Source organism: Temnothorax americanus, unplaced genomic scaffold (genome assembly GCF_048541705.1).
Source record: "Temnothorax americanus isolate GAGA-0224 unplaced genomic scaffold, ASM4854170v1 Scaffold11, whole genome shotgun sequence".
NCBI classification, from domain to species: Eukaryota; Metazoa; Arthropoda; class Insecta; order Hymenoptera; family Formicidae; genus Temnothorax; species Temnothorax americanus.
Window position 1 is genome coordinate 2,944,652 of NW_027509242.1, and position 18,458 is coordinate 2,963,109.

At 36.9% G+C, this 18,458-nt stretch overlaps 2 protein-coding genes across 7 annotated transcripts in view; one reads left to right on the forward strand and one right to left on the reverse strand.

Moving 5' to 3' along the window:
• Positions 1–11,927, forward strand: part of LOC143906443 (uncharacterized) — a 28,445-nt gene extending 16,518 nt beyond the window's left edge. Inside the window, exon 6 of the mRNA XM_077422562.1 lies at positions 11,794–11,927. Within this exon, the coding sequence (XP_077278688.1) occupies positions 11,794–11,804 (11 nt within the window). The 3' untranslated portion in view covers positions 11,805–11,927. The remainder of the gene's footprint in view (positions 1–11,793) is intronic.
• LOC143906409 (A disintegrin and metalloproteinase with thrombospondin motifs 9) overlaps positions 3,751–18,458 on the reverse strand; it is a 37,039-nt gene continuing 22,331 nt past the window's right edge. For 4 of the 6 annotated variants that reach the window (XM_077422517.1, XM_077422495.1, XM_077422503.1 and 1 more), the window contains exons 9-29: positions 17,247–17,461; positions 16,678–16,830; positions 16,240–16,389; positions 15,156–15,307; positions 14,511–14,850; positions 14,233–14,321; positions 13,744–14,091; positions 13,330–13,496; positions 12,977–13,227; positions 12,412–12,790; positions 11,988–12,149; positions 11,773–11,913; positions 11,310–11,441; positions 11,056–11,226; positions 10,656–10,871; positions 9,945–10,136; positions 8,616–8,804; positions 8,158–8,483; positions 7,913–8,049; positions 7,574–7,767; positions 3,751–7,192 (exon numbers count right to left, since the gene is read on the reverse strand). In XM_077422517.1, the coding sequence (XP_077278643.1) occupies positions 7,103–7,192; positions 7,574–7,767; positions 7,913–8,049; positions 8,158–8,483; positions 8,616–8,804; positions 9,945–10,136; positions 10,656–10,871; positions 11,056–11,226; positions 11,310–11,441; positions 11,773–11,913; positions 11,988–12,149; positions 12,412–12,790; positions 12,977–13,227; positions 13,330–13,496; positions 13,744–14,091; positions 14,233–14,321; positions 14,511–14,850; positions 15,156–15,307; positions 16,240–16,389; positions 16,678–16,830; positions 17,247–17,461 (4,194 nt within the window). In that variant the 3' untranslated portion in view covers positions 3,751–7,102. Of the gene's footprint in view, positions 7,193–7,573; positions 7,768–7,912; positions 8,050–8,157; positions 8,484–8,615; positions 8,805–9,944; positions 10,137–10,655; positions 10,872–11,055; positions 11,227–11,309; positions 11,442–11,772; positions 11,914–11,987; positions 12,150–12,411; positions 12,791–12,976; positions 13,228–13,329; positions 13,497–13,743; positions 14,092–14,232; positions 14,322–14,510; positions 14,855–15,155; positions 15,308–16,239; positions 16,390–16,677; positions 16,831–17,246; positions 17,462–18,458 lie in introns of all 6 variants that reach the window. The other 2 variants (XM_077422526.1, XM_077422535.1) reach the window with 2 other exon arrangements.

Consider the following 18,458-nt stretch of genomic DNA (forward strand, 5'->3'; position numbering starts at 1 on the left):
TTTTTATTTAACGCGGATTTTAACGGATCGAAAGCAGTAAGTTACATCAAATTAGATTAGACCGAGCGGATTCATCTTCCGCGAGCGACGTCGAAGCGGCACGGCAGATCGTCACACGCGTATATAGACGTTCGTATCAGTCGCGTAGAGCGTAGTTCGCCTAGCTGAAAGAAAAAAGAGGGGAAAAAAAGAAATATACGAAGGAGAAACGGTGTTTTAGACTCTTGCTCAAACGATCGTTTCGTTTTCACTTCTGTGCCGGGGGGACGTCGCGCGCGACGTGCTCCCGGTCGTCCGAGGGTAGCGACGAAGAAGAAACGTGGACCATTCTGATGTGCGCTCGATCGCGACGCGCGCACGTACACGAGGGTAGTCGCGAGAGAGACGAGACGTTCCCCTTTCTACTTTTACACTTGATCCGCGAGCCTCCCCGCGCGGACTCTGAGATTCGAACGGAACGCGTTATGGAGATGATGAGGTACTTGTGAAAGCGAAATTTTAAATAAAATTCCTTTTTCACGCCGATGTAAAAAAAAAAAAAATCGATCGCTTTAATCCTGCCACATGATTGAAACGCGTAACGTCGCGTCCGGGTTGATCTGTCGCGTTCTATCGTCGCCGGAAGTCCCTCCCTTTGTTCGTCTTTCATCTCCGCGACGTTTCCTCGGGATGCACAGTTGAGGGACCTCCTACGCGCGATAGGCGACGAGATAAGGGAAAGTTTGTTTCGTATTTTTTTTTCTTTTTACGAGCCCCAGCGCGTATTCTTATAATATATTTATGTCAATTTCTGCGAATGTAGATTAACTTCGATCTCGGTTTAATTTACTGTTTATCTTTTTTTTTTTATTTGTTAAAATTGGAAAAAGACAAAAAGAGTAAGTTAAATCGAGATTGAAGTTAATCTGCGTTGACAGAAATACACATTAATGTCGCGCGATGACGTTTAATTGTTCCACGGATGTTTCACTGTCGAGGATTTTATGCATGCATGCATGCGCGCGCGATTGTGTGTGTGGTGCGTGTACGTGTGTATGTGTGTGAGAGAGAGTATCTCGTTTGTGTTCCCACGTTGATATTCGATGTGTCTCGCGGTAATATCGTCTGAGGTGTGAAAATTTCGTGTATGGTGTCCCGCGCCAGTGTTCCCGGGGCGACCTCGGCTAAACTCCAATTAACTTAATCGGCGATTGTTGACCAGCGATTAATCGCTCATTGGCTGGAACCTTTTATGCCCATTGCATTTCTACCAATGTAGATTAAGAGCCTCAGCAGAATGACTGATTTATTATAATTTTAAGACAATGTTTTGTACTTGTATAAGTCTTTGTCTTCGGTAAGTCCCGGTCTACAATAGGTGTTTTAAACTCTAACTAAGCCTTAAGAAATCGTTCAATCACAGTTGAATTTGAGGAGAATAATTGACTGTGATTGGTCAATTTCTTATAGGGCTTAGGGCTTAAAACGTACCTATTGTAGACTGGGACTTACGAATATAGTCTTGTCTCTCAGGTCTTAAAAGTCGTTGACACTTCGTACAACACATTTAAGACTTGAGACACAAGACAGTATTGTATACTAAAGACAAAGACTTCTAGTATAAAACATTGTCTTAAAATTACAAGTCAGCTATTCTGCTCAGGTCCTAACTTTAATGTCGGTCTAACTTACTCTTTTTACCCTTTTCTAATTCTTAAAACTAAAAAAAGATAGAAAGTAAATTAAACCGAGATCAAAGTTAATCTGCACTGATAGAAATGGATATTAATCGACCGATCTCCCCACATGTCGAACACAACGAGAAATTAATGAGCCTTTCCGCGTAAAAAAAAAAAAAAAAAAAAAGTACTACTCGCGATAAATTAATCGCTGATCGAGTTAATCGGACTTCCGCAGTGGTCGTCCCAAAAGGTTGATCCAAATGAAACGATCCTCGAATTGGAAGGATCGGTGGGTGGCCAAGCGCGATTTGCGCGAGGCGCGAAGTTGAGCGTACAAAACCACGTTTTTGTTAAGATCGTAGTCGTAAGTATGTAAACCTGAGCTTAATGTACTATCTCTCTCTCTCTCTCTCTCTCTCTCTTTCTCTCATAATGGAACTGTTTGTACTTTACTAGTTTATTAAACGCCCGTTTAGACTTACATTGCAGTAGAAGAGAGTTGAGAGAAAAAAAGGCATGTTCAAAATGCGCGTCCCTCTTCGGAGTCATTACTTTTTCAGTTTTTTTTCCTCGTTCTAGTATATGAATATATCTATATATGAATATAAATATATAAATATGTATTACGCGTACGTGAATGTCAAGTATTAGGAGACGCGTATCCACGTGCTTTCGCTTTGAGAGACATTTTAGTAATTTCCCCGATAGATATCGTTTTTAAGGCGTTGCGAGCGTGATGCTGTTCGAGCAAAATCTAGAAATCGGCAAAGATGGCCATTCTCCTCTTCCCGTTCTTTCCTTTCGTTTTCAAATCTTCTCTTTATGTTCCGAACACTACGACGATTAGAAAAAAAATGTGTTTTACTCAAAGTGTCCTTCCTACGTAAATTTACTTGTTCGTTCTTATAAGCTAAATAAATGGTATCTCTTTCATGTTCACATGTTCACGTATACGCCTATTTATTATCAACGAAACCCTCCTCTAATTCGTATTGGTCTCTTTTTTCTCGAGTACCAATATTTTTGTTTATGTTGAGATTAGTGTTGATCTCAAAGAAAGCTGTTGATAAAATATGTAAAATATATTTAAAAAACGCTAAATTCAGAATTCTAGGATTTGACAAAAAGACTACTTTGTTTTTACAATATTATAACAATTATTAATAAAAATAGTTTACACGAAGCACATTGCTATGGCGAATAAATCAATTAGTCTTGTATTCACAAGCAAAAAAAATAAATAAAATTGGAGTTTTTGGCGATAATTGGTGTAAATAAGTAGATATATTTTGCGACAAATAAAAAAGAATCTCAAGATTACAGCAATTCTTAGAAATAAATTTTAGATTGTATAACACCTTCTCGCTGATTATATTCTCCAGATACTTTTTCGATTTTTAAGAATAAAATGTTTGTCAATAATTAAAAACGGTAGCACAGGTTAGGGTTAGGTTAATTGATAATTTACTAATAGTCGATAAAATTGAAATAAATTTTATCAATAATTAGTAAATTACACTAATCTGCGTTAACGTCTTTAATTGAAAAAAAAAAATTTATCTTAAAAAATCGACAAAGTATCAGAAGAATTATATAATCAAATAGAGGTGTTACTGATTGTGAGTAAAATTTCAAGAACTTGAAAAATTCCTAAAATTGTTTAAATCTAAAAATCAAGTTACAGAAATTCTAATTTTCAAAAATTAGCAAAACTTCAAAAGTATGTACAAGGTGATTCACATTTGAAATAAAAGCTAATTATTTTTTAAGTGAGACATTAAAAAAAAGTAAATAAAAGTTGCTTGCTTCCAAAAAGGACATTTTGTCGCTCAAATCGAATGGTTTTTAAATAAAATACACAAGTTTACACAATTTCAAAATCACTCTTATTGTTTAAATATATAATATTAACAATAGTTTACGAGACATTTCTTTTTTTTTATTCGGACATATACACTGGTTCACATAGAATCTTTACGATCACATTGCCAAAAGCCGGTATTTATATGATACCTTCTCGAGAACTAGTTTTACTACAACTAAATGCGTTATAAAATAAACAAAAATATATTTCGTGATTTATTTAAAATTTATATAAAATGTACAATTGCCATGAATGTAAAGAAATACGGGATTGGCAGTAAAGGCTTGAGTATAATTACTGAAAAGGCTAGCGAAATCGTGTGCATCCATACATTAGGGACGTTATATATACATAAACGTCTATATAATTTACTAAAGGAGTACTTTCTGGATAATTTCTCATATCTCACAAATCGTTTAGCTATATAATAAATCACTCTCAGAATATATATCGATGAATTTTGAATACCAGGTTTTGTCCTAACTGACAATTATTAGCTTTTACATTGAAGGGAGTCTTTGAAATTACGGCTATTAATAAGACGATTCTATTATATCGATCTACACCTACAGATTAAAATAAAAAACATATATAAAAGGCGGATTGTGTCAATTATATTATTATTATTATATCCGATGATTTTTATTTCTTTAATACAAGCTATCATGATATACAGAAGTGTATCGCAATTTTCCTCAGGTTAATTCAAAAGCGATTCAATGAAATTGTTGAGAGATATCATATGTGATTACCAATTATCTTTCCAATCTTTGACTTTATATATATCTCTATGTAGTTATATATATATATATTTAAAAAAAAGTCGATTAAAATAAAACCCATTTAAATTTGTAACTAAAGAATATAAACTATCATTTATTTTCTTTCGTGAAATTTAATTTGCTTTAAATCTCTTATTTTTAATCGTTAAATGTTCAGCAATTTTATGGGTTTCAACATTTTTGTTGAGAACAAGGTAATAACTCAATCGAAAAATTTACGATGAAAAGAACAATGATCCTGGAGCTCTGTATATAATGATAATGGAGATGTGTTGCGTTCGCGAAGGCGCCCATTTAACAGGCATTAAAACATTTATGGACGTTTAGTGTACATTATATGTAATACGTTGTCGGCGATGGAATTATAAAACAACGGATTCTCACGCGCGTGTTTAATTATCGAGCAAACAACCGATCAATTAGCTGCCTACGATATTATATATGTAAGTTCGCGGCACAGCGTACCTCCACGCTCGTAAATCGATTCTGCGGCAGTTAATTGTCTGCAAAATTGAGTTGAGGGTGCTGTGAGCTCTGCACTGTTACTACAGTAGGCGTTAAATATGCCTCGTAACATAAAGTTCGGAGCGTTTTTAGGACATACGCGAGATAATGTCACCGTTAATAACGCATTCGCCTTGACAACACGCAATGCAATCTAGAATACATCGCTGTCGATCGGGTCGCAGCACCGTCCGCCACTAGCTTTGCTAACGTTAATACGAGAAATTAAGTAAATATCGCGTTCCTTCACACATGAATTTTTTACATTATCGAAACTGTCGTGACTAAACATCGTTAATTTCGGCACTTCGGAAATGCTTATTTTAAAAAATGCGTTTATATACTCGCGCTTACGAGATAGATCGCACTATCTCCGTCCTCGTCAAATCTTATATTATGCTACAACGTGGCCAAGATTGGCAGATTATACACTTAACAATTACGTATATATATTTATACCATATATTAACATTAACTATGGCAGTCTGTCGAAATACGCGTATTTATATAGCTAACAGGCGTCTGGATTGTAAAGCGTCCAAGCAAAGTGGGCACTTTGACATTCACATTTAATGACGCGAGTGTCGAAATCGTTAGAGAAAGGCGATTTATTGTACTGACCAATCTTGTTGGTTGTTTAATGTAAAAAAAAACTAATCGGCACCGCGTTCACATCGACACATCGTTCCTAAGTTGGTGCGGCGCGATAAAATACGAATAAAGGTTCCTTAGACTTTACCACTACTTCATAGTATAAATATTATTGGCTTTTGTACAAATTTCGTGGATTTGCTTGAGTAACGTAATACGATTGCGCGTAACGGCTACGATTATTTAAAAAAAACGGATTTTATGCTTGATTTTCATCGGGATTGCGGATAAGTGCGAAACGTCACTGAGAATAAGTTTCACAAACTTCATTAATTTTGACCAATTTGAAGCCAAATTCCCCTTAACAAAAGCGTCTTCTCGTAAAAAAAGAAAATCGTTGAGCCTCAGTTAATCTCTTCAAATGCATTGTCAAAAGATATATTTGCCAAGCGACAAGAAATGAGTCGCATAGGCAATCTTCATTAAGAAAGAAATAGCTTCAATATGTTCTGAATACTTGTAGAGACAGTTTGGAAAATTATTTAACAGTAACATCCTACATTTTTTTTCTAGACGAAATTATGTCGTGCGTTAATCACTAATAACGCAGTGTACCTAATATATACCATTTTCAAACTACTTTACACGCGTACACCGTGAACCTTATAATTACTAGTGCATGGATTTATTCAACTTGCACACGTCTATGCTATTAATTTTACTGCGATACCTTCGAGATAAAACGGACAATATTCTCTTATATGCGCGCGATGCAAGTAAAAAAGGAAAAATAATATCTTACAGCTTGTTTAACAAGTTTTACGAGTTTTTTTTTTCTACAGCTATTGCAAGCAAAAAACATCGTATAAGATATCGAACTTGCGTAAAAACCATAAAGTCGAGTATTCTGTTCCTTTCTTTCTATCTGAAAGCTACAAATTGCTGTTAATTGTTGTGGTACCAAGATGTTAATCAAGATACTCATCTCAGTTATACTTATATGTATATTCTATATTGATACTTTATTGTTAAAAGTAAAAATAAGGTATCAATTCTCCTTAAATGTCTCTTCACTTTTTAAAATCGATGGGGCATTGTAGAAAACGGCAGTGGCATCACGATATAAAAGCAAACTGTAGGATCGTAAGATCATCGAAAGAGAGCATAATATTAATCGCGAAGTGTTCACAGAATACGATACCATTATCAGTTACTTTAAGTTTGTATATAAAATGCATATTACGATTACTATTCGTTTCGATAGCGTTACGACTGCTGGAGATTCGATTTGCGGCGGGAAAACGGTTCTATTATAGTTATGAAAATATTCATTTTAGGTAATGTTTGTTTTCTTTTCTCTTTTTCTTGTTGCAAACTTTCTAGTTTTGCATTCATAGAGACACGTTTCCCACAAACGCATAATCGTAATTTGTGATTTTAGTTTAACCGCACATGCGTGACGGCAGTGATAGATTGTATATTTTGTGTCATGTGCATTCCGCTATATCGGTCGCCGTTCCAATGAGTTTCGGTATCGCTATCTCCAGTATACGTATATTGGAACAAATATATATACTTTCTTTCCGGGAGCTACTAAGAAACTAATCGAATTTAAAGCAAATCGGTGGTTATGATGCCGCGACTTATGGCCGCGGGATCATAGGACAGATAGATGAAGTACTAGAAGTTGATGGCTGTGACTAGGGAGGTAATACGTCCAGCTTTAGGCCCGTCCTCGGTTTGCAGAAGCCGCAATAACCGCCGCATTTACCGATGATTCGTTGATTATTCTACATAATAAAAAAATGTATTAGAATATATTCTCAAAAATTATAGTACAGAAGCAGGATAGAAATACTTTGCATTTTTTATTAAAATTCCTTGCTTTTCTGTTAAGTATTTATATGAAATTATTAGAATCAGTTCTTTAAGAAAAAGATTAGAGTACTTTTAAATGAAAAAGTATATTAAAGCTCCAAGTGATTGCATTGATTAATAATGATTTTCTTCGAAATTGTATCAATTTTGTTTTCACTTTTACATATGTATGTGAAATATAAAGGTAAAACGATAAAGAAGCAATATAAAACAAACAGAAAATGTGTCAAATCTGAAATATGGCTCTTAGATAGCGCGGTGACCACTTTTTCTGTCGGAGATTAATTACTTACAATTCTATTGATTGCGAGAAAAGCGCTTGAGGTTTCCTTAATCCAGGTAATTTCTGGCGATAATCCCAAGGCAGTTCCCCTCAAATCAATGCTGAAACGTCCTTGCGGACATTCGGTGAGACTATAGCAATCACCGGCTTTGCCATACTCCACGCGTTGCATTCCTTTTGTCCACGAAAACGTGTAATCGTTCGCTAAACATAAAACATCTCTAATGTATCAAATGTATATAACTCATGTGATGTATGTAAAACTCCGCTATAAATGCAATTTCCAAATTTTTTTATTAAAAATTAAATCCGATGTATGTATGAGCCGAACATGGTGCTTCCTGCTTACCTATAATGTAGAGTGTCGTTGGATCTATGCGTACCCTCTTAAACATCGTTCTGCCAGATATCGTCCCCAATTCGGACACGCAGTTGCAACTGTCGTTTCTTTGACCATTGAACGGACACGTGTGAGGGTTCCTTAATCTGACACATCGAAATCAAATCATTACAAGATGCCGCTGAAGATAAAGTTATTGAATTGTTGAGAAAATAATGCTCTAAACACCGAGAATAAAATAGTAAAACGTCAACCTTTTGTCGTAGATTTCCGCGAAGTTCTCGCTGTCGCCAGCTGGCAAAGTCAGGTATTCCCGCGGCTCGGCGCTCGACATTCCGTGACAATAAATCGTCATATTTTTACCACCAATTAACAACGGATATTCACCGTCCGTGGTAACCTTGAGTCGTTTCTGGATTTCAAGACAGGTGACTGGACCGCATTTTCTTTGATTGCACTTGCGCTTTCGTTGTGGCTTGTATTCAGCTGGACAGTGAATCCGCGCTACTGTGTTGCCGACTGCATTGTGGCAATAAAGCCTACGGATCTGCCGCCCTTTGCGTCCGCAAGATTGACTACACTGTAAAAACAAAGAGCAAAAATTAATGTAGAGGAAAATACAAGAAAAAAATTTGAAATGAAAAGATGAAGAAGACGGAAAGAGGATAGAGCGACGTTGATTTCGGAATAGTATTTCAAAGAATGCACTCACTTTTTTCCAAGGGCCAGCAGTCCAATAATATTCATCACTGCACTCGTGTAGCTTACAAATCTGCTCGCTGACCGGCCTTTGATCCATCGGGCAACCTTCAGTTGGCGTTGGATCGATCCATCCGTACAGATTTACTCGATGACAAGTGACCGCGCGACGTTGCATTCCTTCGCCACATTCCGCCGAACACTTACAGGAAAATAAACATATTTATAAATCTCTTTTGCTTGCATTATACTAAATAAATGTTTAACGCGCGGGGCAAAAAAATAAACGCAAGAAAAACGCAAACGCGCAGAGATCATAACAACATTGATAATGCCATGTCTTAATAAAAGTAATAATGAAATGAAGGTCGCGTAATGAATGTTATAATGAAAGAATGTATCGACAAATCGAATGTGCAAATTATCACGAACAATTATTAATTGCAGTTGTAAACATTTTCTTTATCTCTCGATAATATTCTAATATTATTCGCTAAAAACAATTGCATTTTTACGCATTACAAATGTAATCTATCCAATTCAAGTTGAATATGCAATTTCTGCTTAAATCTTCCACCAATCTGTTGACAACTTGCTGATGGTTTACTTCAACCGGAACGATAACATACATTCTCTCATTATAATACGAAATTATGCAATCAATTTAAAATGGATCCATACTCATGCGTAATCTGAAACAAGAATATATGTATATCTATAATATATTCCAGATCACTATCATTTTATTAAGACCCTAAACAACCAGTGGTTGTACGATATTATTCTGTGCAGTATGGTGGCTGTATAATATGCGGTGTTTTACCTTCCCAGGATATTTTACTGAGGATATTAGTATTATGCATGAATATTACAAACACGGTAATATTCTCTAAATCTGCTAGGCGGAGTGCAAGTTATAAACATGTTAGTGATCAAATATCATAATTTTACACTCATTAAGTGAAAAATACTCTATGTATACATATTTCTCAATAAATGTAATGTAAGATTAATAACATGCATGAGGAAAGTCTATCGTTTGAAAGAGAACGTTAAATCGAACATCTCGCACGGATCTGATAATGATCCTGTGTGTTATCAAGGTACCATGCATCTTCCATAGTTCACTATAATATGTCTGGAACCCATTATCCCTGTACGATCAATTAGAATTAGTCATTTATGCCATCGTTGCAATAATTGTTATTCTCCCTTGCTGTAAATATACCAACATTCGGGTGCGTGTAAAACTTGATTTCCACGTTTTTTTTTGTAAAGATTGTGAAACGTTTATAAAATTGGGCATAGCAGCAAGGACAATGCTGGCGTAAGGTTGAGGTACCTCCGACCAGGTGCCTTCCTGCCAGATAAAATCGCAGGCAACACGTTGGCATAATCTCTGTGATTTTGGTTTGCGCGGTTTTGTTCTCAAGCACTGCTCGTCCTTAACAGGTACTTCCGGCCCATGATTGCCTCTTCTCATCGTACATTCCACCCTTCGTGTCTGAATCCCGGTGCCGCATGATTTCGAGCACTGCAAAATATTTCGATTCGGTGCAAACTGGCCATCGTCATCCGTGATGGTAAAATTTAGCGCTCAACGCCACCGTTGCCCGGTACCGGCGCGGCGTGTTCACGACACCGATAGAATTCCGCCAAATTGTTTTGACTGTTTTATTACGTTTATAGTTTACTAAAATAAGATGAATTAAGAGAGTTTTGTTTAGGACATCTCACTTAAAAATGGTTTTCCTAAAACGATGACTCCGTTCGTCAATATTTTCAAAGCACCTATATACACTTTATTTATTTTTTCATTTATTTTTCATATAAAGATAAATGTCGATAAAACTTTAACTTTGTTGTTATTATAATATTTTTTAATTATAGAAAGATTTATAGCGTTTGTTCATTGCATATTGATTTACTTCTTGATTATTCAGACCGTTCAGAGATTTAAAAAATCGAAAAAGACACTCTCATTAACAAAAATTACCCCATATATATATATATTTTAATATTATAATTTCACTAGATAATACGGTTTACTTACCGGAGTCCAATTAGACATTTTCCATCTGCGAACGATGTTAGAATCCAAACTATTCTCCCGGCTGCTTTTAGGATTGCTTCTGCAAGATTCTTTTTGGCACCTTCGCACGTGTTTCGGTTGCTCGTCGCTACATTCCTTGTCTGGCAAAGTTTCGCCGCGATGACTTTGACAGCGGACTTGACGATGTTGGAATCCATTACCACAAATTGTGTCGCACTAAATTATTAAAATCATCGAAAGCATCATTAGTCAGAGAATCACTATACGTATATTTTTATTTTCGCGAAACATCTATTTGTTGTATAAAAAAACGTATAATATAATTTTATATCACGTTTAATTCTATATAAGAAATAACATTCATGATATTAATTTTGTGTAACAAAAAATATTTCAATACCTCGCTCCAGTCGCCGGTATTCCAAGTTGGACATGGGTGAGGATTACACGCGATCCTAACTATCGGTTGTTGATTAGAGTCACAATAATAGTCAGGCGCAACCATCCCAGTTTCCGAGGATATACATCTCGCTATCCTGTTTTTGTATCCGATATTGCATTTTCGCGAGCACTGTAACATGAATTATGAAATAGTACGAATTATAAACTGCAAACTTAAGACAGTACTTTACTTAATACAGTAAATAAGCCTACCTCTCCGTAAGATCCTACGTGCCATTTGTAACCCGAGTGGAACGTAATACCGTTGCTGTCGATTTCGTTTTCTTGTGGGAACGAATCTTCACGTGGGGGATTCGTTGAATACGTGATCGGCGGCAGGCTTACCTAAGAAAAAGGTAAGACTGTTCAAATTTTTCCATAGTATTCTGTGTTTCCGTTTTTGCTGATAAATTATTATTTAAAGTAGATCTTATTATTCGTTGTAATAGTTTAGCCTTTCTTTAAGAGTAATATGTGTGTGTGTGATGTTGATTTCTTTCTCCAATCTTTTTTTCACACAAATTTATACACTTTCTAGTCTTTCTATCTCGCGATAATTATGCTACTAACATTATTTTGTTGCATTATATTTCAGCCTTTTGTAATTCAATTGTATTATTGCCCCAAAGAATTGCTGTCCTGAATAAACAGATAAATAAATAAAATGCAAACTTACGACATTGAGACATGGTTTTAGTGTGCAGGTAACCGAAGTCTCTGGTTTCTCAGAGATGGAACATCCGTCACTCGGCGCACCATCTGCATTCTTGCAAACGACGTTCCTTCGCGACGTTCCCTCGCCACACGTTACTGAACACTGTACAACGAGAGACTGGATTCAACTCGGTAGCTTATTAAATGCACGGGGTAAAATTGTCCAATGTACTGTACCGGACTCCAGTCGCCGGCATGCCACTGATGACAAGGACCGGCATCACAGGCCTCCGTCGTTACGATCGGTGTAGCGCTGCAGAAGGTGCGCGATACCACGCGATTCTCGACCTGGCACCAGGAAGCTCTATGCCGTTTTCCTACGCCGCATGTCACGGAACACTACAACATTTCATGACACTCGTTAATTCAAATTATTTATGAATGTTAATGAAAACTGCGTCAAATGTTTAAACTTTAAACCGTGATTGGACAGATCAAAATTTTCTTATTAGAAGATATTGATCTTAAAAGTAAAATGTTTAAAGTGCAAATTTATCTTGTGTGTTCTTTTATATATACATATTAAAATATATTTCTCTATAATTAATATAGAATTAACATCTGATTTTAATACATCACGCGTCTTTAGCGCGTATCTTACCGAACTCCACTCTCCTAGGTCCCATTTCGGACAAGCCTCTTGATTGCACGTCCTCTTGAGATGCTTCTCCTGTCTGACGCAGTTCTCGTCTCGTGCCTGCCTCTCGTTTGAATCAACGCATATCGCGCTCCTCAATTGCACACCGCCACCGCACGAGACACTGCAGGCATTCCATTCGCTGTAACTCCAATGAGCGTCGTCGCAGGGGCCAACGCACGACTGATGCTCACTCGGTTTCTCGATATGCAAGCAGGCGTGCGCCGGTATCGGCCGCGGAGGATGCGACGAGTCCAGCAAGATTTGAACGCATCGCGAGGTGACAGTTCGCACGCCCGGGCCACAGTGATTCGAGCATTCAGACATGGAAGTCATCTGCCATCTGAAAGCGATTTAAATAGATTCAGCAACTGAAGTCATCATAAGTAAAAAAAAAACCATTTAAACACTTTGACCACGTTATACGCGTAAAATCGTATATTTCTTCCGTGTTTGTATCTCGTAAATTTTTAATTTTTCTGAGTAATATACTATTTAGCTTGCGACTTCACACGCCTTCCTTACTTACTGTAGTGTGCAATGCGCGTTACATTTCTGGCTTTCCTCCTGCGGTTTTTCCTCGTTTCTGCAATAAGCGTCGGGCACCGCTTCCTTGTGCTCGGTGCTCCTACATTCGGCCTTGCGATATTTCATACCCTGACACATTCGATTGCAGGTCGACCAATCGCTGAGCAGCCACGTGTAACTGTTTAGGATTCCTTTCGGTACAGTGTACTCGTAGGTGATTTGCGGTGGATAAACATTCCCTACGGATAATACCTGGAATTCCGTATTCTTGGTTGAGCAGAGTTACATCGTCGGAGAAACTACTTTTAGCTAAGTGACGTAATGTAAAATGTAAAATGTAAACGGTAAACCTGCCTCCAAAATTAAATCGATGGCGATAGGTCGGGAACTGTTCAGTCGTTCCACAACTGATTCCGGTCCGCTGTATTCAATAGTAACGCCAGCGTGTACGATCACCTTGCGATGCATTACCATAAAGTTCCCGTTTAAGATGTATTCGCCGTCTTCTCCAATCCTCAGCGCTGTATAATAATATATAATATACGTTGAAATTTTTTCAGAAATTAATAAAATGGAAAGACTTTCATATATAAAAAAACTAAAACAGCTAACATACATTATATTTGGTTCACAATAAATCTTCATGTATAATTTTCTTTATAGTAATAACATGACAATACTATTTTTATATAAAAATATTATTCTTATTTAGATGTAACGGTTCCGTTAATTAAAAAATCTGTCGGAAACAATATAGGAAAATCTTACCGAGATAATTACTATCGTTGTGAGAGCCCAGCCATCCATGTTGTTTAATATCAATGTAACTGCTGCCGGCAGGGATTTTAGCTACCCTGGTGTAACCGTATATACTGGAATTATAAGCGCCCGCAATCCTCTGACAAGTTGCGTTGTCGCCTCTGCAAACTCCGCAGGTGTCAAGTTCGGCCGTCGAATTCAAGACGTGATCGCATCCAGCGGGCTTGCATTGGCCGTTAACGCATATATGGAAAGTGTCAGGGCCGCAGGGTGTCCCATCGATTACCTTGTCGCGTAACATGTAATACTGATTGCTCTCCACTTGGCAGTACAGTTTGCAACGATCTTGTGGCAGTACTATAAAAAAAAAATATTTAAAAAATTATATCTTCGGCCTTTTTTCGCATAACTTCCATGGAAATTGGAGATCAGATTAAATCAATTGCATAGATTAAAAGGATAAATTAAAAAATGGTGTATAAATAAATCATTGCTTACTTCTGGTATACTTTGCATGCCACTTCACATCTCTGGCAAGATTTTGAATGTTGAAATTGTTATTGTCAAATTTCGAGCATTGTTGTTCTCTGTAAAGAAAAGAAAGAAAAAGACTAAATGTGTTAGTATACAAGAACAGATTATTGCGTGACTAATCAAGGCAATCACGTACATATCGCGTCGTTTATCGGTCAACTTGTCGATAATTAATCAATAAATCTTTATTTTTGCGGACTTATGCAACACGTCTTCTTCGTACAAGGCATTAAAGCACGTACCTGAAATCTGGGCTACCCGGCGGGCATTCTCTGGTACCGCAGTTGCGATATTTAACGCGCTCGCCGATACAGTAATTGCCGCCATTCTTCGGCGCCGGATTATCGCATTCGCGATACTTCCTCTTGACGCCGCCGCCGCAGGTCCGCGAACACTCGCCGTATCTTCCCCATTCACCCCACTGGCCGTGCACCGGTTCGAGGTTTCTGCGCGAGACGCACTCGCCGCGATGACACCATTTATCGATACCGCATGGTGTGCCGTCGGCCCAAGGCATGTGCTGAGTGTGACACTGCTGATGATGATCCCACAGTGGTGCGGTGCACCACAGTCTCCTACACACTGCCTGGCCGGTAACCGACCAAGCCCCCAATTTACTTCAATTCTTAAGCGAATTTCGTCATAATAGCGCTATACGGACTAGAGAAGTCAGAAATGAGCTTAATTGTATTTCTAATAGAAAATATCTCCGCGCGATTGTTATTGAATATTCCTCATTTCGCAAAGACATCGCGAATCCGTAAAATATATCCAAAGACACAAGCTGAATGAAATTAAAATAAGTGAAAGAGTAGAAAAATTTTTGTCCGTAATACGACCGCAAATATGCCTTAATTAAACGCGTAAAGAGAACGTTTTCGACTTACCATCACTCACCATGTGGGGACAGATTCTGGATCCTTGCCCGAAGACGAGCTCACACTGTTTGTTCTCTGAATAGTCTTCGCCGGGCAGCCGACCGTTTTGTCTCTCCATAATTTTGCTGGGTTCGTCAAGCAAACAGTTGGCATATCCGGCTCTGGAACAAAAATCATTACAAATTAACACAGATTCCCGATTCCGTGAATCCAGAGAAAGCTTAGATGTGCTCGTTCACCTAAATAGTCTTTGAGAATTATATTTCTTGTGACAACGTTTAAAATGTATTACGAGTGTGCAACAGTCGCTTAGAATCTCATTAAACCGGATTTCTGAGCGACGACGATGATTCGTTTCTCGACTCTCTTCGATGTCACGAAAAACTCGACATTGCCTTTCTCGATCGAAATGAATTTGTCTGGCCGACATCTGTTTCCTGGAAATCGGCGCGTTTGACGCAGACGGTTTATTCTCGGCTTTTCTATTCGTGCTTGAATCTTGATTCAAAATGCAATTTTAGAGCGCGCAAAACTTAAGCCTAAAAATGATCTTTAAGCAATTAACTAATTGTCTGATTATAAGAGTGCTCAACATAATTAAATTATTCTCATGGGAAGAAGTTAGCAAAAACAAAGCTATTTAACTCGATTAAGACCATTTAAACGTATTAATTTGAGACATACTAAGTGTCTCTCGCTAAATATATATATAGACTTTATTTTGATAATTTTTTAAAGAACATAAACTTTTAAAGAAAAACTTTAAAATTAAATACGATTATTTATTTGGCAAATTTTTAATATATTTGAAAGTTAAATGCTAAAAAAAAAAAACTTATTTGTTAAAAAAACTAACTTAATAAATCTTTTGGAAAAAAATGGAACATTAACTAATGATCATTAAAGATGCCACGAGCTATATCGCTATGAACAGAAAGACAAATCAACGCGGTCAACACAGACAAAAACCTGACATCGCATTACGTACTGTCTTAAACAGAGGTCACGAGTCAATTAGTAACGATCTCTTTCCAGAATGCTCCCCAGCACATCGTTTATAACCGAGTCATTCGCCAATTAATGACTGACTCACTCGAGAAATTCGGTGACATAGTGTCGGGAACACTTGGACCACTCCCAGGGAAAAGTATTATCGTCCAGCATGCGGGACATCACGTTGTGCACACCCGAACGGTTCCTGAAACCCGTGCACTTGGCGTCGTCGTCGTGCGGCATGTTAAGTCTGTAATACATTTCGGGTATTTCCTCTGAGTGCCATGAATGTTTAAAGAATAATAATAGTAACAATGCATACGAGATGTGGTGTAAAAAAAGAAAAGAACAAGATTGAGAAATCAGAGAATAGACACGTGGCAAGTAGCACAGCAACGATTTCATAAAGAAGACACGACGTATCTTTCACAGGAAGAATTTAGATTACCTCATTACGTAAATAATGTAATATATAAGTTTTAAAAAACACATCGTATACAGGTCGCATGCTTTATGACCGATAATATGCTTAGCTTACACGTGACCAATCTCGTGCGCGATGGTAAACGCCGCGGCTAATCCATTATCCTGCACGATAGCGCACGAAGATCCAGGCGAGCACATTCTACCCAGCTCGGCCAAGCCCAAAGTGTCACAACGCTTTTGGCGCGGGTTGTGACATAGATTCTCTCTGAAAATTATTTTCAGTTTATACATATCGCATGTCCTTAAGCTTTGGACTTTCATTTTCAAAACGATTATTTTGGCAAATCCGATTTAAATCGAGTTAAAACATTCCGTGAAAATCATCATTCGCAATTATTTTATATTCGTCATTAAACAACTTGTTAATTACGCTTCAACTTATTCTCAAAATTTTAAATTAATGAGATGATAAAAAAAGTTATGAATATATTTTAAATAAATACCATCTTGTTATCCAATTCCATTATAAAAATTCAGTTTGTTAGATGAGAAAAATTTTAATTTGCCGTTTATAACTAGAAAAATATTGTTTATATAAAACAATATCAATTTTTACGATAAATTTCATATTATACATATAAGAATATACATTTTTACAATATAGATTTTTCTGATAAAAACCTGGTTAATAGAAGCGCAGCATCGTGGTGTTCCGGAGAGGGTTCGTCAGGATTGTTGTGTTTCTGCCACTGGCAGAATCGCTTTAACATTTCGGCCGCCGCGATTCCGTCACTACCGCTATGTTTGACACCAAATACTTCCTCGGTCTTGACGATCTTCATTACTGCAATGCTCACCGGATTGCCGATAGACTGGTCCTTGTAGATTCGTGAAACCTATCTTTCCAGGGGAGCAGATGGGAATATATACGGTAATTCGGTTGCAACAAATTATTCATTAATTACTTTTTTAGTCTCATTCTAATATGTTTCTTACTCGATTAAGGGCTCTATACGTGTATATGTTAAACGAGATCTATTCTGGGACACCGTGTACACAAAGAATCTATTTCAATCTTTTATTGTCCGCGCTCTCTTTCATTCATAAAGAATTCATGAATCTAAAGTCGATCGATTGTTGTTGTGAAACACGATTGAATCATCGAACGGACGACAGGCGTGGGTTCGTGAAAGCGAACTCCTCGCAGGATGTTGCCCTCCGGTGAGGTGTGGCCTTCGCGTGGGATACATAACTGGCGTAGCGCACTCGGTAATGACCGCCGTGACGAAGCTAATTGTCGAATTACGAATCGACGTCTCCCATCTCCTTCCTCTTCCTCTTTTTTTCACTGTGTTTTTTTCTTTATTAAGAATTTACTTTGGAAGAACGTCCAATTCATCTTTATTTTCAGAATGAATAGTACCGTTTTACTAGATCCTTATCAATAGATTTAAAAATTACCACGTTTGTGTTGTTATCATGACAATACAAATTGCTCTTTTAAGACTTTTCGCAACTTTTTAATCAATTTGAAGACAATTTATTTATCATTTATGTACCCTCCTGATTTTTAATATTGTATTCTTTTACAAAAAAAGCTTTAAAATATTACTAAAATCTATTTAAAATTAATTAAAGTATATTTCTTTTATCATCCCCTTTTTTTAAAGTTTAGATCAATAGAAACTTGCTATTTTAAGTTAATTACTCAAAAAGCTACAGCTACCTCGATGTTTTTGCAATATAATAAAAAAATAAAAAAAAATTATAAATTTATCAAAGATCATCATTAAAGTTAAGTTATATATATATATATATATATATATATATATATGTAAACGAATGCATTAAACGTGCCGTGCATAATTTTTTATGGAGAAATGTAAGGGAACG